The 26,016-nt window shown below is 40.9% G+C and overlaps 2 protein-coding genes across 2 annotated transcripts in view; both read right to left on the bottom strand.

Moving 5' to 3' along the window:
* Positions 1–2,330: 2,330 nt before the first annotated feature.
* Positions 2,331–3,713, bottom strand: LOC100695047 (uncharacterized). The gene is made up of 5 exons (XM_013274514.2): positions 3,640–3,713; positions 3,197–3,541; positions 2,928–3,032; positions 2,812–2,846; positions 2,331–2,484 (listed from the first exon to the last, which is right to left on the bottom strand). Exons 1-5 carry the CDS (start codon positions 3,674–3,676, stop codon positions 2,365–2,367), a joined length of 642 nt encoding a protein of 213 aa, XP_013129968.1. The 5' UTR covers positions 3,677–3,713; the 3' UTR covers positions 2,331–2,364.
* A 7,549-nt stretch (positions 3,714–11,262) lies between these two features.
* LOC100704358 (uncharacterized) overlaps positions 11,263–26,016 on the bottom strand; it is a 36,539-nt gene continuing 21,785 nt past the window's right edge. The window contains exons 4-5 of the mRNA XM_025905999.1: positions 20,210–20,244; positions 11,263–11,880 (exon numbers count right to left, since the gene is read on the bottom strand). Of these exons, the coding sequence (XP_025761784.1) occupies positions 11,761–11,880; positions 20,210–20,244 (155 nt within the window). The 3' untranslated portion in view covers positions 11,263–11,760. The remainder of the gene's footprint in view (positions 11,881–20,209; positions 20,245–26,016) is intronic.

Raw genomic sequence — 26,016 nt, forward strand, 5'->3', positions numbered from 1 at the left:
TTTATTAGGTGTACCTTACCTGGGAGGACTCCCACCCCACACTTCCCCACCCGCCTTTGTGGTAACATTGCTGTGGTATAGATTCAGCAAAGCTGCTAGAATCAGTCTTTCATACACGTTAAGGCAGCATCATTTCACTGCTGCAGATTTAATGATGGAATCATGTCTGATATTTGGAGACCGTGGAAACCACTTAAGTCATGTTAATGAAGCAGTCCAAGATCATATGAAATTTGTGACATGCTGCATTATCCCACTGCCTTGTTTCTCAGACTGTGGGTTAGGCCCGCCAATGGATGATGGCTTATGGTGGGGTGCCACAGCTAAATGACCATCAACAGATCCTCTTACTTCTGGTTATATGCATTAAAGCTGTTGATCTAAACAGCCAAAAAGAAAGACATCAAGTGTTTGCGCGAAAGCAACACAGCTTATTTGCATGTGGTTTTAATGCAGAGCTTAATGTTCATCTTGCTGTGGCTTTCAGTTTAGCTGGTGCACCGTTTTGCCACCACGGCGGAAGATGGTGGGTGGAGGGGCACAATCTGTAGCATGTTCATGACGGTCAGGAAAGAAAGGTGCGCCCTTTGTATTTCACTCTTACAGTCACTGTTAAACAAAATTAACAGTTAAATTAAATCACTTTTATGCATTTTATCCTAAAACTTGACTACATGAATTTAGAAAAAAGAAAAGAAAGGAAAACACTGTTGACATTGTTGTTGGCAAACATTAAGGCTGTACTCATACTAAGCAATTCAAATTGCTCTTAACCATGCTTGCTTTAATGTTCCTTCATCTACAAACTGTTGAACTGTTTTTCTGAGCTCATTGGCTTTACATAACAGGTTAGGAAAAGATTTGCTTGGGGTAAAAAAAAGTCCTTTCTTGGATCAGTATTGCTATAACCTTGTGCTTTTGATGCAGAACAGCAGCTTTGACAGTGATTTTAATCATTGACTTGGGAATACTACTTTGCTGTTTTTGATGCTGAGCTCAAAGGCAAACACATATCTGGATGCAGCCTGAAAGAGTGACATGGACCCACATGTTGGACACGATATTGTATTGAGTGCCATGTGGAATGGGAAGCAGTCAGGGATGGAGGTCTGGCAATCAAATCACAGTTTGCCAAGTTTGGCTTTAGATAAATGGAAAGTCATCTCTTTAGAGGGAAATGATGCTACATTAGGTGAAGAGATGCTAACTCCCATCTGTGCTTTTGGGACCAGGACATCCCTGTCATGGTCCGGGTGAGTGGCAGTTTTTTTCCACAGAGCTGTGGTCTCCACCTCTTGGCGGAGCCCTCATCATCTCCCCTGTTGTCCACACCTGGTGGTGCCAGCTGTACTCAAGACCAGCACACCTAACTAGTCTTCACAAGTTCATCTGCTAACCCACCTTAGTGCTTTGACTTCTAGTTTCGTATTGCTTCAAGTTCTAGTTTATGTTTACTTTGTGTTTCCTTGTGTTTTAGTCTTTTCATGGATCTCCAATTCTCCAAGCTGGCTGCTCTATCACTTACCTGGAAGCTGGTCATTGCTGTGCATCACAAGCCACAGTTTCATGCTCTTTTTGCTGTCTCACGTCATCTGCTTGCCCAGGCTGGACTCACTGCTCATACCATCTCAATTGAAAAAGGCTTTCATGGCAAAAAGGCTAGCTTTGATGGCAAGGTTATTCTGAAAATTCCAATTTTCGGAAGCTATTAAGGTTCACTACATGGAGTTTACAATAGGCAGAAGATTAGCCACAATTCATCAGTAAAGATATTATATCTGTTCATACAGAATGGTAGTTCAGTTCAGTTTTGCACATAAGTTGTGAGCAAACCAGAAAAAAACTGAAACACATTTTGATGACTTCTGTTTTATTACAACCTGCAAGTCTGTTGCTTCAGTTTTAATGAGATTTTATGTGTGATTATATACATGCATTTTTGTATTAGATTCAAGTTCAAAATTAATTAGAGCTTTAACTGCCCATAGAAGAGTCTGTAGCTGTGGCAGGTGGATGTCACAGTGGCAAGACTTTGCAGCAACCAAACAACTAAATTCATAGTCTAAAAAGCTAAAAATGCTTGTAAAAAGCTGCAGGACTTTTACCAGCAACAATGTCTGTAAAATAAGCCTCAGAGATAAGATGAGATTTTCATTGACTCTCAGACCACAGTTGCTGTCTCTTCCTGTTAAACAAGGTAATTATTACACTGCAGCAGAGCCTCACTCACTTTCACTATAAGACAATCTAAGCTATACATCAAAGTCCTCACTAGCTCGTCCCCCATCAACCATGAGTCACACTATTTTTATCAAGTAACAACAAAATGTGTGAGAGAGCTTTTGTGTTGCTTTTCCTGTGAGTCTATCTCGTAGCAGCGTACACAACATTTGGCTCCAGCTCTCTCTGTGGTACAGGCCTTCTGACTTTTGCTCTGTGAGGGAAACTCAGTGCTGCATAGTTCATGGCATCAGAGTCCACATTCTGTAAATGAAAATGTTCCAAGTCACTAATCCTGCACATTATTTATTTATCTCTTAACATCCACTAGGTCAGATACAATCTGTCTAGACTGATGTGTAGGGTTAGACAAAATTCTGCCCTATTGGGAATACAGACGACACAAAGACTGTAATGTTTCATTTGAAATTCATTTGGATCTTTGATTTTCTAAAAATGTATATTTTCAGCAACATAACTCAAACCTGATTCAAGACTGATTGCTGGTGACCGGTGGATGCTAATAGATGAATGATTGAATCAGACAATATATACATCAATCGATCTGAATCTACGGTTAAAACAGATTACCTCACTGCGCTGTGGATTCTGTCCATCATCTTCAGCTATTTAATAGAAAAGCTACATCTGTTAGTTATTCACTAAAAACCTTTGCATGTTTAGTTTAAGTTTAAATAAATAAATACCTGTATGAAGTTTCCTGATCTTGACAATCAGACCGATGATGACCAGGAGAAGGAAAACAGTTAAACTGCCCAGAATCATACTGGATGGATTTTGTGATCCATCTTCTACAAGAAAGACATTTTTTTTTAGATTATTTAATAAAAATAAATGAAATGGATAATAAATAAGGGTATCCTTAGTTCTTTGACAAGTACAAAAAATAGTACATATCTTAATTCAATTTATGCTGTTAATTTATCAATAGAGAAAATATAAAAAACAATCTTACCTTGAACCTTTAAATTTGTTGCACCATAAACTATGAACGTTTCATTCTTGAGTTCGCCACAGAAATACAGCCCAGAGTCAGATGAATCCACTTGTTTGATCTCAAGAAATAGCACAAACGTGTTGGATGCCATGTTGAATTTGTCATTTTGAAATCCGTCATGAAAAGTCACATTGCTCTCAGGGCTCAACATAGATGAGATCCTGCTAGCGTTGGGTCTGTTGGTACTTCTGAACCAGGATAAGTGAACAGGATAACTGCTAAGGTTGGAGCACTGCAGCGTGACTTCTTCACCAGGCTGAACCTCCACAGAGTGAAACTCGAAGGCTAAGACAGAGATCCAACCTGGAACAAACAACGAGCATTAATGACATGTACTAAAGGTTCAGTTCTGCTGGATTACTGTATAGAAGTAAATGCGAAAAGGTGACAGATGTACTTACTGAAGGTGCAGAGTAAAATTAGCTTCATGTTCATCATTGTGACAAGCACCACTACAATGCCACTAACTAAACTGTGCTCCAGTAAAAGTGATCTGTACATAAAGAGGCGGGCTGTGCTTTTATATGTGCAGTTAGTCAGACTGACAGTGACGGTGCTTTTAGGAGCACAAGTGCAAACTGACACTGAGTAAGAAAAACCGGGTTTCATTAAAATCCAGTTTGATACCATTTTTCATATAAGTTTTGGGGTAAAGGGCTAACTGTTTCCACATACATGTCAGTAAATTCTTACAGTATTAGATATTCTTTGTTGTTGTATTCAAATATTTATCACAGTCATTATTTAGTTGCTGATTTTGTTACTGTTCATAAGTTTTGGTGCAGACTGTTCACTTCACATCTGTCTGCAGACAAAGTTCAATTTTAATTTAAATAAGTAAGCTCTTTAGTCACTCGTTTGCTTTCTCGGCATTTGGCTGCTGGTCTGTTCTTTATCTCACCTCCACTTTCCCACACTGTAAAACTCAATGCTGACATCAGGGCTCCAGTCCAATTATCTTTTTACCCGCCTTCTTCAAGTCAGTCAGCCTCCATTCTGTGTACTTGAAATCAAACTGCTCATCTTTCATTCTCACTTGCAACCTTCTTCGTAGGGACCCTCCAAGTCTTTCAGTGCTCCAGCCAAGCTTCTATCCTACTTCCAGCGCTACACTTGGAGGGCCCTGTCCTAATTCCAAACCCCACTTTGATTTAGTTCTGCTGTAATGAGGCCTGGAGTCTAATTGCAAAATACCACCATTGAATTCTGTTTATTAATAAATGATGTTCAGTGTCTTCTAATGACCTGTCCTTTTTGAAATGCTGTGCACATCATTTATAGTTGTTAGTGTACCCTTCATATTCCATGGGAGAGTCTGGAGATTTTTTAGGGTGTGCCAGAGGTGTCCAGACCATCCTCTGGGACTGGATATCCTCCTTCACTGTGCTCACCCCACTGAACACTCTCACCTCCCTCAGGACTCACCATCTCCAATATGCAAGGAAGCACAACCCACGGCTAATCATTCACTTGCCTTCCTGCCCAGTAGCCTCCCTCTACTCTGTTGCAGATCTCTTCATTCCTTGGCTCTCTGTGTGCTCCCTGTGTTTAAGCGTTTCTCTGCTCTTGATCTTCCTGGGCTGTAGGTCCCCTGTGTAATTTTCAGTTTCTAGCCATGTTCTTGTTAAAGTTCACATTTTGTCAATAAACCTTGTAAATAGTTCAACTCATGTATTGAGTCTGCTCTTGGGTCTCATTCTCATATTTCCACCAGTTCATGACAGTACCTTTATGTCCAAAAGTTCACTTAGTATTTTTATAAGGTGTTACCTGTGCAGTGATGCTAAAGGTAATGATACAGTGGCTTGCAAAAGTATTCGGCCCCCTTGAACTTTTCCACATTTTGTCACATTACAGCAACAAACATGAATCAATTTTATTGGAATTCCACGTGAAAGACCAAAACAAAGTGGTGTACACGTGAGAAGTGGAACGAAAATCATACATGATTCCAAACATTTTTTACAAATAAATAACTGAAAAGTGGGGTGTGCGTAATTATTCAGCCCCCTGAGTCAATACTTTGTAGAACCACCTTTTACTGCAATTACAGCTGCCAGTCTTTTAGGGTTTGTCTCTACCAGCTTTGCACATCTACAGACTGAAATTCTTGCCCATTCTTCTTTGCAAAACAGCTCCAGCTCAGTCAGATTAGATGGACAGCGTTTGTGAACAGCAGTTTTCAGATCTTGCCACAGATTCTCGATTGGATTTAGACACCAGACAGGTCAGGGATAAAGTTATTGAGAAATTTAAAGCAGGCTTAGGCTACAAAAAGATTTCCTAAGCCTTGAACATCCCACGGAGCACTGTTCAAGCCATCATTCAGAAATGGAAGGAGTATGGCACAACTATAAACCTACCAAGACAAGGCCGTCCACCTAAACTCACAGGCCGAACAAGGAGAGCGCTGATCAGAAATGCAGCCAAGAGGCCCATGGTGACTCTGGACGAGCTGCAGAGATCTACAGCTCAGGTGGGGGAATCTGTCCATAGGACAACTATTAGTCGTGCACTGCACAAAGTTGGCCTTTATGGAAGAGTGGCAAGAAGAAAGCCATTGTTAACAGAAAACCATAAGAAGTCCCATTTGCAGTTTGCCACAAGCCATGTGGGGGACACAGCAAACATGTGGAAGAAGGTGCTCTGGTCAGATGAGACCAAAATGGAACTTTTTGGCCAAAATGCAAAACGCTATGTGTGGCGGAAAACTAACACTGCACATCACTCTGAACACACCATCCCCACTGTCAAATATGGTGGTGGCAGCATCATGCTCTGGGGGTGCTTCTCTTCAGCAGGGACAGGGAAGCTGGTCAGAGTTGATGGGAAGATGGATGGAGCCAAATACAGAGCAATCTTGGAAGAAAACCTCTGCAAAAGACTTGAGACTGGGGCGGAGGTTCATCTTCCAGCAGGACAACGACCCTAAACATAAAGCCAGGGCAACAATGGAATGGTTTAAAACAAAACATATCCATGTGTTAGAATGGCCCAGTCAAAGTCCAGATCTAAATCCAATCGAGAATCTGTGGCAAGATCTGAAAACTGCTGTTCACAAACGCTGTCCATCTAATCTGACTGAGCTGGAGCTGTTTTGCAAAGAAGAATGGGCAAGGATTTCAGTCTCTAGATGTGCAAAGCTGGTAGAGACATACCCTAAAAGACTGGCAGCTGGAATTGCAGCAAAAGGTGGTTCTACAAAGTATTGACTTAGGGGGCTGAATAATTACGCACACCCCACTTTGCAGTTATTTATTTGTAAAAATTGTTTGGAATCATGTATGATTTTCGTTCCACTTCTCACGTATACACCACTTTGTATTGGTCTTTCACGTGGAATTCCAATAAAATTGATTCATGTTTGTGGCTGTAATGTGACAAAATGTGGAAAAGTTCAAGGGGGCCGAATACTTTTGCAAGCCACTGTACATTAAACCAGTAGCTCCATAAATGCACAGTGACTTGAGAGTTGATGACAGAAAGCTTGGCCATGATAATGCAAGTGAGGTTTAGTAGATTCAAATGTATCTTATTGTGACACTTTCACTTGGTGTGGGTTTGACATTTAATTTCACATCTTAAAATGTAAAAAATAAATAAATAACAAACTTAAGGTTGTGCAAGTTTCACTTTACTATAGCTGAGAGCAGTGAAGCGAGTTTGTGAAGTTAGGTGTGACCAGTAATCTGGAGTGCAGTGAAATAATGTGAAGGTAATTTACCACCAGCATCATGTGACCTGGCCTATGTGTGCTTAGCACAGAGGAAAAACACACTCTGAACAGCTCTTCTAACTAACTCAACTCAGTCTCCACTGTCTCTGAACAATGTAGCAGCTGCATAGTGACCATAACAAGTTCCATGATCATATCAACCCTAACTGACAGTATACACAGTCATTATTAATATGTATGTACATCCTCATATATAATAATATGTAGATTATTATATATATGAGTTCTTGGCCACAATTCTTTCTTAAATTCATTTTATTTATTTTTTAAGAGCTACATTTTGAGGTGGGTCATTCACGGATGCTTTCTACTCCTTTTTGTTTGTGCTCGGAAGTCACAAACAAACAGTCATCTGGTCTTCGTATTGCCCTGGCTACTTGCCTTGATTTCTGCTGAAGATGGCTTATTGTCAAGGTTGACTGAACAGACTCGGGTGCAGACTTGAAGAAAAGTGCAAAGATGGTTTATTTACAAAACACAGAGTGACCATATACAGAACGTGAAGGGAGTTCAGGGGTTCCAGGGTTCCACAGGGTATGGTGAAGAGAATTCCACACACATTCTCCGATATGCTCCCACGCTCCTCTTTGGCCACGCCACTCATCTCTTGCAACTTCACTCACACTCAGGAAATCCAGGGACGAGAATCCAGGGTGTGACCAGGAAATCTATATATAGAACAGATGAGAAATCAGGACCAGGAATATCACAAGGAAACACGAGAGTAGGTTTGAGCTGGGCTACACTAACTTGAGTAGTACAACTTTTTAAGCCACTGCCTTAAAAATTTGCCGGGAGTAGCAGCATAACGAGCTACAGGTGAGTACCTGCTTCCAGGTGTGTTGGCCAAAAATGGAAGCCCACAGTGAGCTCCGCCCAGGGGAGGATGAGACAGTAGAGAGAGCGAGAGAGAAGAAAAACAATAACAAATACCTGTAGCCTTATTGAGCCGGCCGGGCAGACACAGGGACCGTGACACTTACAGCTGAAATGTGTCCATTTATTGCACTATAAGAAATATAGTGATGTGTCTTCATTGAGTACATTGTTTTGTTTTTTCTTTTTTCTGATGTGTGAACTGAACTAAAGGTTTTTAACCTGTATCATTCCTTGCACTACTGCTTGACCAATGGCTGATTGGATGCTTAGACTAATAAGCAGAAAAGTGCAACTGCTCCTAAAAATACCAGTTATCAGCTTCGTAAGGAAAGCAATCAAATTCAATACATTACTGGTTTAATGTGTGTGTGTACTGTACGGCCACATGTCTGGTTGTACATTAAATAGATGAAGAAACTTACATAGCTGGTAGAATCAATCTACAGTTTACAGTCCCACTGTCATTTCTGCTTGGCTCACTACTTTCTGTCTCTCTCTCCTTATCGCTCTACCTCTCCTCTGACTGACTCTATCTTGACTGAAAGGTGTGGTTATTTAGTTGTATATAAGCAAATTCTGAAATACATTGACCAGCCTGTCTGGGACCAACAACCATGCCATATTCAAAGCCATCTAAATCACCTTTCTTCCCCTTTAAACTTCAACAGGTTGCCTTGACTATATGCCTATATCTGGTGGCGGCCATGGGCCATGCATGCAATGTTGGCTGATTAGATATTAGTCCTTACAAGCAGCTTAACAGGTATATCTACAAAGTAGTAAGTGAGTGTCTTTTCTTAATGTGTATACATTAGTGTTGATATTAAATATAGTAAATTAATATTAAACATGGCCAAATTAAAGAAGTCTGTGTCTGTAACAGAAACCCCTGTGAACCTTTACTGTAGGCTTTATATTTTGTTTCAGACAGTTCTAGCATTGACTCTGTTTGATGTCAGTGAAATGAGATATTTCACCTGCTCTGCCAACTCTCTGTTTAAGAGTGCCGATCTGTGAACCAGCACCCCAATACAGGAAGTCTGGATCATGTCTTTGTTTAAAAAGTCCTAATATCTAAACCTGTTAGTATTACCCAGCAGGAAATGCAGAGTTCACTTGGTGAGGGCACTCGACCTGTGATAACTGCGTCTATTATCCAGGTGTCTACCCCGCCACCTCTAGGGATGGGTATCGTTTAGGTTTTATCCGATACCGGTGCCAAACCGGTACTTTTGAAACGGTGCCGGTGCTTAAACAGTGCTCAAATGGTGCTCAAACCGGTGCTTAAAGAATGGAGAACACAAACTTTGTCCAAAAACCTCTTATGTTTTTATTTTTAGCAGTCTCTTTTTTTCTGCAAAATGATAACCAAGTTACCCTTTTCTGTTGATACAACATACCTCCTTTGGTTGGAACCGGTGCTCAAACAATGGAAAACACAAACTTTGTCCTAAAACCTCTCGTTTAGTTGTTTTTTTTGTAAAAAGATAACAATGTTAGCCTTTTCTGCAGCTATATGGCATATATGCTATCACTTTTATCAAACAAGAAGACAGCCGCATGTAACTATGACGGTGTTTGCTAGTTTAGCTTACGTGCATTAATTTAATAACGTGGTTAGCCTACTTAACGTAAATTACACACGAACAACATGAAGCTACTCACGCAGAGAAGAACGGCTGCTGCTGCCATCATCATCCGTCATCATTTCTGCTACACTGGCAGGGCTAGGGGCCAGGACTCTACTCTTCGGGTTCTTGGGGGATGTTGCTAACTCCAGGTCCGATAACAGGCACCACACCCGCAGTAGATGTGCTCTGTGTGAGGTCTTGCAGCAAGCTATCAAATACGGTGCATTTCTCGGCTTTTAAAAAAACGCTATGCATCTGCAGGGGTTTCATCAGATTAGAGGTGTTACCTCCTTTGCACAGTATCAGCTTAAAGCATTTGTTGCAGGCTGCTGAGTTTGCATCTTTTGCTGTGAAGTACAGCAAGACTTTTGACAGCTTCGCCTTGGGCAGTTTTAATCTGTAGCTCTGCTCTAAAAGAACATACGTCCTTGGGCCCGCCTACTATCCTTGGAAAGGTAGAATGATTGGCTAGAATCCAAAGTGTATGGCATCTCAAGAATATAAAGAACCACCGAAATAAAGCACCGAAATGTGCACTGCTTTTCGGTCTGGTCACTACCATCTATGTCAGAACGATGCCGGTACCCATCCCTAGCCACCTCTGATAAAAAGCTGATGCACCATTTTGTCACCACGGCAGAAGATGATGGGTGGAGGGGCACAATCCGTAGCATGTTCATGACGGCCAGGAAAGAAAGCTGCGCCCTGTGTATTTTGCTCTTACAGTCACTGTTAAACAAAATTAACAGTTAAATGAAATCAGTTTTATGCATTTTATCCTAAAACTTGACTACATAACTTTAGAAAAAAGAAAAGAAAGGAAAACACTGCTGACATTGTTCTACTGATTCAACTTTTTTTCAATGATCCTTTATTGCTCATTTCAGCACATCAGCAAAGAGACAGACTTTCTATGTTGGTTTTTACAAAGTCTTTACTCTTTTCTATAAAGCTCTATGACCTTGTGATCTCAGCTGTGTTGTCACTGTGCTGCATCTTTCTGTAGTGTGATATGCATATGTATCTCACTCACTTCTCCTCCCCCCTGCAGACCATCTGACTCACCCTAGGACTAAGTTTGACAGTCTTAAGCCACTTTTGTGCCTTTTTGGCAAACATTAAGGCTGTACTCATACTAAGCAATTCATATTGCTCTTAACTATGCTTGCTTCCATGTTCCTTCATCCACAAACTGTTGAACTGTTTTTTTTTTGAGCTCATTGGCTTTACATAACAGGTTGGGAAAAGATTTGCTTGGGGTAAAAAAAAGTCCTTTTTTGAATGAGTATTGCTATAACCCTGTGCTTTTGCTGCAGAACAGCAGCGTTGACAGTGATTTTAATCGCTGTACTTGGAATGCTGCTTTGCTGTTTTTGATACTGAGCTCAAAGGCAAACACATATCTGGATGCAGCCTGAAAAGAGTGACATGGGCCCACATGTTGGCCAACAAACTGGACACAATATCGTATTGAGTGCCATGTGGAATGGAATTTGAAAATTGAAAAAGGCTTTCATGGCAAAAAGGCTAGCTTTGATGGCAAGGTTATTCTGAAAATTCCAGTTTTCAGAAGCTATTAAAAAAATAACAGTGAGGTTCTCTTCATGGAGTTTACAATAGGCAGAAGATTAGCCACAATTCATCAGTAAAGATATTATATCTGTTCATACAGAATGGTAGTTCAGTTTGGTTTTTACACATAAGTTGTGAACAAACCAGAAAAAAACTCAAACACATTTTGGTGACTTCTGTTTTATTACAACCTGCAAGTCTGTTGCTTCGGCTTTAATGAGATTTTATGTGTGATTATATACATGCATTTTTGTATTAGATTCAAGTTCATTGAATTAGAGTTTTAACTGCCCAGAGAAGTGACTGTAGCTGTGACAGGTGGATGTCACAGTGGCAAGACTTTGCATCGGCTTTTTAGATTATGAATTTGGATGTTTGGTTGCTGCAGAGTCTGGCCTCACATGCTTGTAAAAAGCTGCAGGTCTTTTACCAGCAACAATATCTGTAAAATAAGCCTCAGACATAAGATGAGATTTTCATTGACTGTCAGACCACAGTTGCTGTCTCTTCCTGTTAAACAAGGCAAACTACATCTGTGTTACTATTACACTGCAGCAGAGCCTCACTCACTTTCACTATAAGACAATCTAAGCTATACATCAAAGTCCTCACTAGCTCGTCCCCCATCAACCATCAGTCACACTATTTTTATCAAGTAACAACAAAATGTGTGAGAGAGCTTTTGTGTTGCTTTTCCTGTGAGTCTATCTCGTAGCAGCGTACACAACATTTGGCTCCAGCTCTCTCTGTGGTACAGGCCTTCTGACTTTTGCTCTGTGAGGGAAACTCAGTGCTGCATAGTTCATGGCATCAGAGTCCACATTCTGTAAATGAAAATGTTCAAAGTCATTAATCCTGCACATTATTTATCTCTTAACATCCATTAGGTCAGAAGCAATCTGTGTAGACTGATGTGTGGATGTTTTAGTTTCTAAAAATGTACATTTTCAGCAACATAGCTCAAACCTAATTCAAGACTGATTGCTGGTGACCGGTGGATGTTAATCAATGAATGACTGAATCAGACAATATATACATCAATCGATCTGAATCTACGGTTAAAACAGATTACCTCACTGCGTTGTGGATTCTGTCCATCATCTTCAGCTATTTAATAGAAAAGCTACATCTGTTAGTTATTCACTAAAAACCTTTGCATGTTTAGTTTAAGTTTAAATAAATAAATACCTGTATGAAGTTTCCTGATCTTGACAATCAAACCGATGATGACCAGGAGAAGGAAAAGAGTTAAACTGCCCAGGATCATAGTGGATGGATTTTGTGATCCATCTTCTACAAGAAAGAAAACTAAATTACATTATTTAATAAGAATAAATAATAGGAATAATAAATAAGAGTATCCTTAGTTTTTTGACAGGTAATAAAAATAGTACATGTTTTAATTGCTGTTAATGAAACAATGGAGAAAAAATGAAAAACAATCTTACCTTGAACCTTTAAATTTGTTGCACCATAAACTATGAACTTTTCAGAACTGTCCTCACCACAGAAATACAGCCCAGAGTCAGATGAATCCACTTGTTTGATCTCAAGAAATACCAGAGAGGTGTTGGATGTCATGTTGAATTTGCCATTTTGAAATCCTTCATAGAAAGTCGCATTGCTCTCAGGGCTGTCCATAGATGAGATCCTGCTAGTGTTGGATCTGTCTGTCTTTCTGAACCAGAATAAGTGAACAGGATAACTGCTAAGGTTGGAGCACTGCAGCGTGACTTCTTCACCAGGCTGAACCTCCACAGAGTGAAACTCGAAGGCTAAGACAGAGATCCAACCTGGAACAAACAACGAGCATTAATGACATGTACGTAAGGTTCAGTTCTGCTGGATTACTGTATAGAAGTAAATGTAAAAAAAAGTGACAGATGTACTTACTGAAGGTGCAGAGTAAAACTGGTTTCATGTTCACCATTGTGACACACAACACTACTATTTTACTAACTGAACTGTGCTTCAGTAAAAGTGATCTGTACATAAAGAGGCGGGCTGTGCTTTTATATGTACAGTTAGTCAGACTGACAGTGACGGTGCTTTTAGGAGCACAAGTGCAAACTGACACTGAGTAAGAAAAAGTGGGTTTCATTGAAATCCAGCTTGATACCATTTTTCAAGTAAAGTTTTTTCAAAAGACATGTCAGCAAATTTATACAGTATTAAATATTCTTTGTTGTAGTATTCAATATTTATCACAGTCATTATTCAGTTGCTGGTTTTGTTACTGTTCATAATTTTTGGTGCAGACTGTTCACTTCACATCTGTCTACAGACATGAAGTCTATGTGTAATTTCAATAACTAACCTCTGTAATCACTCGTTTGCTTTTCTGGCGTTTGGCTGCCGGTCTATTCTTTATCTCACCTCCACTTTCCCACACTGTAAAACTCAATGCTGACATTGTTACTCCAGTTCAATCATCTTTTTGGCCGCCTTCTTCAAGTCAGTGAGCCTCCATTCTGTGTTCTTGAAATCACATTGCTCATCTTTCATGCTTGCTTGCAACCTGCTTCATAGGGACCCTCCAAGTCTTTCAGTGCTCCCGCCAAGACTCCATCCTACCTTCAACTCTTGTATTGAGTCTGCTCTTGGGTCCCATTCTCGTATTTCCACCAGTTCATGATAGTACCTTTATATCCAAAAGTTCACTTAGTATTTTATTAGGAGCTACCTGTGCAGTGATGCTAAAGTTAATGATATAATATGACATATTAAACTAGTAGCTCTATAAATGCACAGTGACTTGAGAGTTAATGACTTGCTTGGCCATGATAATGCAAGTGAGATTTAGTAGATCAAATGTATCTAATTGTGAAGCTTTCCCCTGGTGTGGTTTTGATGGCTAATTTCACATCTTAAAATGTAAAAAAACAATAGCAGACTAAAGGCTGTGCACGTGTCACCTTACTATAGCTGAGAGCAGTGAAGCGAGTTTGTGAAGTTAGCTGTGACCAAGTATTGCAGAGTGCAGTGAAATAATGTGAAGGTAATTTACCACCAGGATCATGTGACCTGGCCTATGTGTGCTTAGCACAGAGGGAAAACACACTCTGAGCAGCTCTTCTAACAGACTCAACTCAGTCTCCACTGTCTCTGATCAAAGTAGCAGCTGCATAGTGACCATAACACGTCCCATGCTCATATCAACCATAAATGACAGTATACACAGTCCTTATTAGTATGTATGTACATCTGCCTGTTTAATACTTCATGAGTAAACCTTTCCTCTCAGTGCAGTTTTAACCTGGATTGGATCAGTTTAAACAGACCTGTTTGTTTCTTTGTTTCGACACAAAAACAAACCTAAATTAGAGGATGTAAGAATTCTGAGACCAAGATCACAATAGAAAGACAAAAACTATTTTGGGGTCTCTTTCACCTTCTCTTTTTCTGTTTTCAGGATACAATGTGCATTAGAACTGTGTACAATAATATCCAGGATGGGGACGCACCACTGTAATACTGACACGGCAGATTCATCCACATTTCCATGCTTTTCAGCATTCTTTTTTACCACACACACAGTTGCAACTTTTCAGCTGCCAGCCGAACACATACCAACAACAACACTGCAGGATCCAGTTCAGCTTTTAAGCTAGTGAGGCGTGATTGCGGATGCTGCTTAGGTCCGTTCGCCTTCCCTGCAGCTGCAAGCTCCCTACACCTCGCCACATATCTGTAGATTATTATATTGAGTTTTTGGCCATGATTCTTTGTTAAATTTATTTTTTATGAGCTACATTTTGCGGTGGGTCATTCATGGATGCGTTCTGTGACGCAATTCAAGTTCTTTTTGTTTGTTAGTGCTCGGAAGTCATCTGGTCTTCATAGTCTTCATATTGTCCTGGCTGTTTGCCTTGTTTTTTGCTGAAGATGGCTTATTGTCATGGTTGACTGAATGGACTCAGGCGCAGATTTGAGGAAAAGTGCAAAGATGGTTTATTTAAAAAACACAGAGTGAGTATATACAGAATGTGAAGGGAGTTCAGGGGTTCCATGGGGTATGGTGAGGGAAATTCCACACACACTGTAACAATTTGTTTTGTTACAGCAGAAAGTGGACAGTGCAAAGTTACATAGCAAAAATTAGAAAATGACTGGAATAGGATAAGAATAAGATACTGTACACAACTGTACACAACAGAATAAAATAAAATAAAATTCTATATACAACTGAGTATAACACAACGATGCTAGAAAAGAGTATTGCACTTAGTGTTATTGCACATGTCTGGATGTGTGTGTTTGGTCAGTTGAAGTCTTTGTTGTGGAGTCTGACAGCAGTGGGGAAGAAAGACCTGCGAAATCTCTCTGTCCCACATCGTGGGTGCCGCAGCCTGCCACTAAAGGAGCTGCTCAGTGCTGTCAGAGTCTCCTGCATGGGGTGGGAGATGTTGTCCAACAGGGATGACAGCTTAGCCACCATTCTCCTGTCACTCACCACCTCCACTGGGTCCAGAGGGCATCTTAGAACACAGCTGGCCCTTCTGATCAGCCTGTTCAATCTCTTCCTGTCCCCAGCAGAGATGCTGCTACCCCAGCAGACCACACCGTAAAAGATGGCTGAGGCCACCACAGAGTCAGACAAGGTCTTCAGGAGTGGGCCCTTCACTCCAAAAGACCGGAGTCTCCGCAACAGGTACAGCCTGCTCTGCCCTTTTCTGTAGAGGGCATCTGAATTATGAGTCCAGTCCAGTTTATTGTTCAGATGAACACCAGGGTACCTGTAGCTGTCCATAGTCTCAATGTCCATGCCTTGAATGTTTAGTGGTTGCAGTGGAGGATGTTTGTGCCTCCGGAAGTCTACCACCAGCTCCTTGGTTTTACTAGTGGTGATCTGGAGGTAGTTCTGCTGGCACCAGTCCACAAAACCATGGGTTAGTTCTCTGTACTCCCTGTCGTCCCTATCAGTGATGAGGCCAACTATTGCGGAGTTGTCAGAGAGCTTCTGCAGGAAGCACTGGGTGGAGTTGTGGGAGAAGTCTGCAGTGTAGATGGTGAAGAGGAACGGCGCCAGAACCGTTCCCTGTGGGGCCCCCGTACTGCAGACGACCCTGTCCGACACACAGCCCTGAGTTCTTACGTACTGTAGTCGGTTGGTGAGGTAGTCCAGTATGCATGTTGTGAGGTGATGGTCCACTCCTGAGTTCTCCAGCTTGTCCTTCATGACCGTGGGAAGAATGGTGTTAGAGGCACTGGAGAAATCAAAGAACATGATTCTCACAGTGCTCCCAGTGGTCTCCAGGTGAGAGAGGGAAAAATGTAGGAGGTGAATGACGGCATCATCTGCTCCAATGCCAGGCTGGTAGGCACATTGAAGTGGGTCCAGGGATGAGCTCACCAGGCGCCGAAGCCGAGCCAGGACCAGCCGCTCCAGGGTCTTCATCAGGTGGGATGTCAGAGCCACCGGCCTGTAGCTGCTGAGTTCTTGGGGCATGGAATCTTTGGCACTGGTACAACACAGGAGGTTTTCCAGAGCTTTGGGACTCTTCCCAGCCTCAAGCTCAGGTTGAAGAGGTGCTCAATCACCCCACACAGTTAGCCTGATGACCCTTTAGCTGATGCCATCTGGACCGCTGCCTTCCTGGCTTTAATCCTCCTCAGTTCTCTCCTAACCTGGGTGGTTGAGAGAGACAGGCTGGAGCCTTGTGTTAAATGTGTGTTGGATGCTGTTGTTGGGGGTGGGGAGTGGTGAGCAGGGTGAGTAGAGGAGGTGTGAAGTGTCTGAGGTGTCAGAGGTGGAACAGCAGCAGTGGGGGTGGGTGAGTCTGCAGCCGATGTTGAAGACTGCCTCATGGATGAATCAAATATGTTAAACAAATGACTCAGATCATTTGCCCACCTCACATCTCCTCCGGGCAGAGAGTTCTGACCTTTGTGGCCTGAGATGGTTCTGAGGCCTCTCCAGACTTTGCCAACGTTGTTTTGTTGAAGCTGGTTCTCCATTTTCTGCCTTTAGCTGTCCTTCCCATTCCTTATCATTCTTCTCAGCTCTCTCTGCACCCTTTTCAGCTCCTCCTTGTCTCTGGATTTGAAGGCCCTCTTCTTCTGCTTGAGGACAGCTTTAATGTCTGGGGTAATCCAAGGTTTGTTGTTAGAGAAACACCGCACAGTCCTGGTGGGTGCGGTGTTATCCACACAGAAGTTAATATAGTCCGTACTGCCGGCTGTCGATGTCCTCTCCGTGGTCGTCACAGATCACCTCCCACAAAGTAGACTCAAAACAATCCTTAGGAGCCTCCTCCAACCAGCTCTGCGCTTTGCGGGTGTCTGGTGGGTCCCTGCACACTAAGGGCTCATACACAGGGACAAGGTGCACCAGGTTGTGATCAGATCTGCACAGGGGAGGTAGAGGTGATGAACTGTATGCCTCTTCTGCGTTGGCGTACAGTAAGTCCAGTGTTTTATTGTCTCTGGTCGGGCAGGTCACATACTGGGTGAAGGTGGGCAGTGTGGAATTCAGTGAGACATGATTAAAGTCCCCTGATATTAGGAGAAGGGCTCTCAGACATTGGGATGGCAGTCTGCTGACCACAGGGTGGAGAGAGTCACAGGCTGCATCTGAGTTGGCCGAGGGGGGCATACGCTGTTATCGCGATAACATGCGAGAATTCCCGGGGCAGGTAGTACTCATGCATGCTAATGGCTAACAGCTCAATGTCTCTGCTGCAGAGTTGTTCTTTCACAGTGATGTGCCCAGGGTTACACCATCTGTCGATCACAAACACTGCCAGTCCCCCTCCTTTCCTCTTACCACTGTCGCTCGTCCTGTACGCCCAGAGCAGCTGAAATCCAGGTAGCGTCACAATTGTGTCCGGAGTTAGCGGTGATAGCCAGGACTCCGTTAGCATCATGATGCTACATTGCTGGTACTCCCTCTGAGACTAGGTTAGCGATGTGAGCTCATCCATCTTATTGGGCAGCGATCTTACATTTCCAGTGATTAAAGAAGGGAGAGATGGTCTATAACGTCTCCTTCTCAGGCGACAGCGCTCCCTCCCAGCACAACACCCACGTCTTTTAGTAGCATAATGAGCCACAGGTGAGTACCTGCTTCCAGGTGTGTTGGCCAAAAACAGAAGCCCACAGTGAGCTCTGCCCAGGCGAGGAGGAGACAGTAGAGATAGCGAGAGAGAAGAAAAACAGTCAGGGACCATGACACTTATAGCTGAAATATGTCCATTTATTGCACTATAAGAAATATAGTGATGTGTCTTCATTGAGTACAATTTTTTTTGTTTTTCTGATGTGTGAACTGAACTAAAGGTTCAGTATCATTCCTTGCATTACTGCTTGACCAATGGCTGCTTGGATGCTTAGACTAATAAGCAGAAAAGTGCAACTGCTCCTAAAAATATCAATTATCAGCTTCATAGGGAAAGCAATCAAATTCATTACATTACTGGTTTAATGTGTGTGTGTACTGTACGGCCACATGTCTGGTTGTACATTAAATAGGTGAAGAAACTTACATACCTGGTAGAATCAATCTACAGTTAACAGTCCCTCTGTCATTCCTGGTTGGCTCAATACTTTCTATCTGTCTCTCTCTCCTTATCGCTCTACCTCTCCTCTGACTGACTCTATCTTGACTGAAAGGTGTGGTTATTTAGTTATATATAAGCAGATTACTAAAATACATTGACCAGTGTGTCTAGCACATACAACCATGCCATATTCAAAGTCACTTAAATCACCTTTCTTCCCCTTTTCTTAAAATTGTTAATTTAACTATTATTATTTTTTACTAACACACGTGAATATACTTAAACTGTTGAATTGTTTTTCTGACCTCATTGGCTTTACACAACAGGTTAGGAAAAGATTTTCTTTGGCGTAAAATAAGTCATTTTTTGGATGAGTATTGCTATAACCCTGTGGTTTTTCTGCAGAACAGCAGCTTTGACAGTGATTTTAATCATTGACCTGAAAATGTGATTTTGCTGTTTTTGATGCTGAGCTCGAAGGGAAACACATATCTGGATGCAGCCTGAAAAGAGTGACATGGACCCACACTGTGGGCCAACAAACTGGACACAGTAAATTAGAGGTTGTGAGCCATGTGGAATGGGAAGCAGTCAGGGATGGAGGCCTGGCAATCATATTGCTATTATGGTTGCAGCCAAACATCTCTGGCTCCGATTACAGCTCCACATATCACACGGTGGTCTTTTGGTCTTAATATAGGTTGTAATCACATTTTAATTAATTTACTTTTGTGTGGTTCATTTTAACAGAGGATTAGCCAGAATTCATCAATAAAGATATGATATCTGTTCATACAAAATGGTAGTTCAGTTCAGTTTTTACACATAAGTTGTGAGCAAACGAGAAAAAATTACAAATTCTTATGACTCCATCAGCTTTAATTAGATTTTATGTGTGATTATATACATGCATTTTTGTATTAAGATTCAAGTTAATTAATTACAGTTTTAACTGCCAAGAGAAGAGACTGTAGCAGATGTCACAGTGACAAGACGAAGCAAATAAGTGCAGCAACCAAACAACCAAATTCTTAGTCTAAAAAGCCCGATGCAGAGTCTGGCCTCACATGCATGTAAAATGGTGCAGAACTTTTACCAGCAACAATGTCTGTAAAATAAGCCTCAAAGATGAGATGAGATTTTCATTGACTGTCAGACCACAGTCGCTGTCTCTTCCTGTTAAATAAGGTAAACTGCATCTGTGTTACTATTACAGTACAGCAGAGCCTCACTCCCTTTCACTATAAGATAATCTAAGCTATACATCAAAGTTCTCACTAGCTCGTCCCCCATCAACCATCAGTCTCACTATTTTTGTCTCAAGTAACAACAAAATGTGTGAGAGAGCTTTTGTGTTGCTTTTCCTGTGAGTCTATCTCGTAGCAGCGTACACAACATTTGTCTCCAGCTCTCTCTGTGGTACAGGCCTTCTGACTTTTGCTCTGGGAAGGAAACTCAGCCCTGCAGTGATCATGACATCAGAGTCCAAATTCTGTAAATAAAAAAGGGGTTTTAGTTTCTAAAAATGTAAACATTTATTCAGTTACCACAACCCAAGACTGATTGCTGGTGACCGGTGGATGTTAATCAATGAATTACTGAATCAGACAATATATACATCAATCGATCTGAATCTACGGTTAAAACAGATTACCTCACTGCGTTGTGGATTCTGTCCATCATCTTCAGCTATTTAATAGAAAAGCTACATCTGTTAGTTATTCACTAAAAACCTTTGCATGTTTAGTTTAAGTTTAAATAAATAAATACCTGTTTGAAGTTTCCTGATCTTGACAATCAGACCGATGATGACCAGGAGAAGGAAAACAGTTAAACTGCCCAGGATCATAGTGGATGGATTTTTCGATCTACCTTCTACAAGAAGGAAAACTAAATTACATTATTTAATAAGAATAAATAATAGGAATAATAAATAAGAGTATCCTTAGTTTTTTGACAGGTAATAAAAATAGTACATGTTTTAATTGCTGTTAATGAAACAATGGAGAAAAAATAAAAACAATCTTACCTTGAACCTTTAAATTTGTTGCACCATAAACTATGAACTTTTCAGAAATGTCCTCACCACAGAAATACAGCCCAGAGTCAGATGAATCCACTTGTTTGATCTCAAGAAATAGCACAGAGGTGTTGGATGTCATGTTGAATTTGCCATTTTGAAATCCTTCATAGAAAGTCGCATTGCTCTCAGGGCTGTCCATAGATGAGATCCTGCTAGTGTTGGATCTGTCTGTCTTTCTGAACCAGAATAAGTGAACAGGATAACTGCTAAGGTTGGAGCACTGCAGCGTGACTTCTTCACCAGGCTGAACCTCCACAGAGTGAAACTCGAAGGCTAAGACAGAGATCCAACCTGGAACAAACAACGAGCATTAATGACATGTACGTAAGGTTCAGTTCTGCTGGATTACTGTATAGAAGTAAATGTAAAAAAAAGTGACAGATGTACTTACTGAAGGTGCAGAGTAAAACTGGTTTGATGTTCATCATTGTGACAAGCACCACCTCAATGTCACTAACTGAACTGTGCTTCAGTAAAAGTGATCTGTACGTAAAGAGGTGGGCTGTGTTTTTATATGTACAGTTAGTCAGACTGACAGTGACGGTGCTTTTAGGAGCATGAGTGCAAACTGACACTGAGGAAGAAAAACTGGTTTTCATTAAAATTCAGTTTGATACCATTTTTCATGTAACTAAGGTTTCTACAAAAGGCTGACTGTTTACGAAAGACATGTCAGTAAATTTATACAGTATTATATATTCTTTGTTGTTGTATTAGAATATTTATCACACTGTAAAATCTAATTAGTTCCCAGAACTCAAAAAAATTATGGAAACTCGTTGCCTCAAAAAAATTGAGTAAAGCTTAGCTAAAAATGACTAAGTTAGGTCAACTTATTTACTTTGAGTACTCTGTACAAGCTCATTTGTTCCCAGAACTCAAAAAAATTGGATCAAGTTTACATAAGATGACCAAGTTAGGGCAACTTACTCATTTTGAGTACACTGTACAGCCTTGTTAGTTCCCAGAACTCAAAAAAATTATGGAAACTCGTTGCCTCAAAAAAACTAAGTAAAGCTTACTTAAGATGACTGTTAGGACAACTTATACATTGCAAGTCTGCAGTATTAACAATAACTTGATATTTCTGACTGTACAATACTAATTGTTTACCTACTGACAAACATGTTAAGTTCAACTAAATGAAAAAACAATTTGTGGTAACCTGAATATGATTAAAAATAATTAACAACACTTTTTGTAATGATGTTAAAATGAGCCCAACTTTTATTTTCAAACACAACAAAGTATAACAGCCAACATACTGGACATGTTCTGCTGAACAACAAACAATTATATTGCCATCACTGTTATAATCTTACAATGAAACAAAGTCTCAGATGTAATTATTCTGAAAATAAGTTTAGGCCTACCACAGTTTGTTTTGTACTTACATTACTTATATAATCAAAATAAAATATTTGTTGTTCTGTCACAAGTGCAGTCTCTAATTTAAACAACACATTTGTTTTCCATTCCAACACATGAGCTGCAATGTTGTATTATTTTAAGGATGCTTGTTTCCAGTCCAGGCATTACTGCCTGAATGACTGTCATGGATCGAGGTGATCCAAATGTAGGTGCAGAAGAAAGTCTTTAACTTCCCTTAAGTGCAGTGGCAGTGGATGTGGGTTGGAGATGCAATGAGCTTGAACCTGCAGGCGACCATCTTCACTGACCACACCATCTGTGACGGAGGACTCATCTCTCCTGTTGTCCTGCGAGCAAACAATCATATATTTTGGAACATGAACTTAATTGCTTTCTTAAAACATTTTTTTCTGCATTTGGTATAGAACAGACTCCAATTTAGACAATCTCAGGCTCCCTCCCCACCAGAGGGGTGACATTCAATGTCCCAATTGTCAGTCTGCATAGTGACCACCACCCAGCATACAATAATGTCATGAAAGCATCATTTTAAAAAGGGCTATGCAAACATGGCCAATAACTTTCATTCTAATGATGTGCAAAATGATTTTGGGCACAAAACAAATTTTGCTGTTAGAAAACTTGCAGACTTCACTATATACAGTGTAGACCCTCTAAACTAAGTTTGGGGGATGTGATCTTTCAAGAAATGCAGACCAAACTGTTGTTGTTTGTTTACTTACACAGCATGTCTTGCAGAATTAACTGTGCTCACCAGCAACAGCATAGTGCAGTCATATCTCAAGTCTAATAACAGAAGACAGGAAAAGATCAGTAAAGAAACAACTTCCCCAAACCAAAGCACAAATAAAACAATAAGTAAAACAGGCTGATCTAAAGTATGATTAAAGTTCAGCCTGATTAATATAAATGTCACTGACAGTTGCTAATATATTGGAAAACCAAAATACTTACTGATGTCTTTCTGTCCAACAGCAGGAGTGCTGGTCCCGAGCCTCAAAGACAGTAAGAAGCAAACAGAGGGAGAAAAAACAGAACATTGATTTGATCCTTAATGGCTGTGCAATCATTGTAACATAGAGTTTGCTTATGTTGTTAAATAAAGGCTAGATTTGACATTAATAGATGCCACAGATGTTCTAAAGCTGCCACAAAGCATGAAAGAAAAAAAAATAGACGTCTCCGAAAACGTCGGAGCATTTTTGCAAATATGTGATGTCTTGATAAATCGAGCAGATATTTGAAATTTACACAGCTACATTCTCGCCTGAAAATATCTTAAAAGTTTATTTTGTGACCCAGAAAAAGTAATAAGTTTTTCAGCGGCGCTCCTCCGCCATTGCCGCGCTTACAAGTACGCACAGGCTCCGACAACCGTGGCCGACAAATGCGATCCTCCTTTTCCCCAGACTACCCTTTCTGGGTCACAAAATAACCTTTTAAGATATTTTCAGGCGAGAATGTAGCTATGTAATGCTCAAATATCTACTTAATTTATCAAAATATCACATATTTGCAAAAGTGCTTCCACGTTTTCGGAGAGCTCTGTTATCCACCCCCACATCCCACACCTACCCCACCCCTAACGGCTGCACCTCCCGAAGAATTTTGTCTGGGCTCTTATCTCACTTATTTATTTCAAACAATCAACAGAAAATTTCACCACATAGTTTTATTTAAGGTTTTTAAGGCTGTGGTGTTAATTTTTAAGTAACATGAGCCCAGCGGCAGCAGCAACGCTAGGCTAACGCTAACTAGCTAGCAAGATTTTAAACCTGGTGCTAAACTAAGAGAAGCCACAAATCAGTTTGAATAAGAGTAAACATTTACTCACCAAGTCAGTGTATCAGAAAGATCCACAGCAATGACAACAATAATATCTTGAGCTGACGCTTCTCCAGGTTTGCGCAACATATTCCATAAAAAATGCACCGCGAACATGCGGACTGATCCGAGAGGGAGGAGGACGGTAGTCACGTGGCATTTTCAAAACACATCTTTCATCCTTCCGCACTGAGAAGCAAAACTTCCGGCTTACTTAGTTTTTGTAAGTTAAGACAACTCAAATAAATGGAGTTTATCAGCGTTTTTGCATAAAAAGTACTGGTAACTTATTTAAATTGAGTTCTAATAACAAATTGATAAAAATTGAGTTCAGCCTATTTAATATTTTTAATTAAACACAATATTAGATTTTACAGTGCACAGTCATTATTCAGTTGCTGGTTTTGTTACTGTTCACAAGTTTTGTGCAGACTGTTCACTTCACATCTGTCTGCAGACATAAAGTTTATGTGTATTTTTAATAAGTAAGCTCTTTAATTAATCATTTTGCCCGCCCAGGTGTTTGGTTGCCGGTCTACTCTTTATCTCACTTCCACTTTCCCACACTGTAAAACTCAATGCTGACATCATTGCTCCAGTCCAATCATCTTTTTGGCCGCCTTCTTCAAGTCAGTGAGCCTCCACTCTGTGCACTTGAAATCACAGTGCTGCTCATCTTTCATTGTCGCTTGTATCCTGCTTCGTAGGGACCCTCCAAGTCTTTCAGTGCTCCAGCCAAGCCTCCATCCTACCTTCAGGACTACACTCTGGATGGTCAAGTAAGCACACCCACTGCTGGTCATTCCCTAGCCTTCCTGCCAAATAACCGCACTCTACTATGTTGTAGAGCTCTCTGTGTGCTCCCTGTGTTTAAACGTTTCTCCCCCCTTGCCCTTCTTCAGATCTAGGTCCCCTGTTTAGGTTTCAGTTTCTAGCCATGTTCTTGTCTAAGTTCACATTTTGTAAATAAACCTTGTAAATAGTTCAACTCATGTACTGAGTCTGCTCTTGGGTCCCATTCTCATATTTCCACGTTTATATCCACAAGTTAACTTAGTATTTTATTAGGAGTTACCTGTGCAGTGATGCTAAAGTTAATGATATATTATGATATATTAAACTACTAGCTCAATAAATGCACAGTGACTTGAGAGTTCATGACTGGCTTGGCCGTGATAATGCAAGTGAGGTTTAGTAGATCAAATGTATCTAATTGTGAAGCTTTCCCCTGATGTGGTTTTGACATCTAATTTCACATCTTAAAATGTAAACATTTTTTTAGCAGACTAAAGGCTGTGCACGTGTCACCTTACTATAACTGATAGCAGTGAAGCGAGTTTGTGAAGTTAGGTGTGACCAGTAATCTGGAGTGCAGTGAAATAATGTAAATGTAATTTACCACCAGCATCATGTGACCTGGCCTATGTGTGCTTAGCACAGATGAAAAACACACTCTGAACAGCTTTTCTGTCTAAGTCAAATCAGTCTCCACTAGGGATGGGTATCGTTTAGGTTTTATCCGATACCGGTGCCAAACCGGTACTTTTGAAACGGTGCCGGTGCTTAACCGGTGCTCAAACCGGTGCTTAAAGAATGGAGAACACAAAATTGGTCCAAAAATCTCTCATGTTCAGCTGTTTTTTTGTAAAAAGATAACAATGTTAGCCTTTTCTGCAGCTATAGGGCATATATGGTCTCACTCTTGGCTGGAAGCAGTGCTTAAACAATGGAAAAAACACAAACTTTGTCCAAAAACCTCTCATGTTTAACTGTTTTCCACTTTTTCTTTGGTCATTTTAGCCTTTTTGGCCAGGGTGAAGGGAGTATCTGCCATCAAACAAGAAGACAGCCGCATGTAACTACGACGGTGTTTGCTAGTTCACCTTACATGCATTAATGTAATAATGTGGTTAGCCTACTCAGCGTGAATTACACACGAACAACATTAAGCTACTCATGCAGAGGAGAACGGCTGCTGCTGCCATCATCATCCGTCATCATTTCTGCTACGCTGACAGGGCTAGGGGCCAGGACTCTAATCTTCGGGTTCTTGGGGGATGTTGCTAACTCCAGGTCCGATAACAGGCACCACACCCGCAGTAGATGTGCACGGTGTGAGGTCTCGCAGCAAGCTATCAAATACGGCGCATTTCTCGGCTTTT

This window comes from Oreochromis niloticus, linkage group LG3 (assembly GCF_001858045.2).
Source record: "Oreochromis niloticus isolate F11D_XX linkage group LG3, O_niloticus_UMD_NMBU, whole genome shotgun sequence".
Classification (NCBI taxonomy): domain Eukaryota; kingdom Metazoa; phylum Chordata; class Actinopteri; order Cichliformes; family Cichlidae; genus Oreochromis; species Oreochromis niloticus.

Coding starts and splice junctions, on each gene's coding strand:
- LOC100695047 (XM_013274514.2), bottom strand. CDS start 3,676: ATGATGAACATGAAGCTAATTTTACTCTGCACCTTCA. Junction 3,033..3,196: donor AACAAATTTAAAGGTTCAAG/GTAAGATTGTTT, acceptor TCTTTCTTGTAG/AAGATGGATCACAAAATCCA. Junction 2,485..2,811: donor AGAATCCACAGCGCAGTGAG/GTAATCTGTTTT, acceptor TTTCATTTACAG/AATGTGGACTCTGATGCCAT.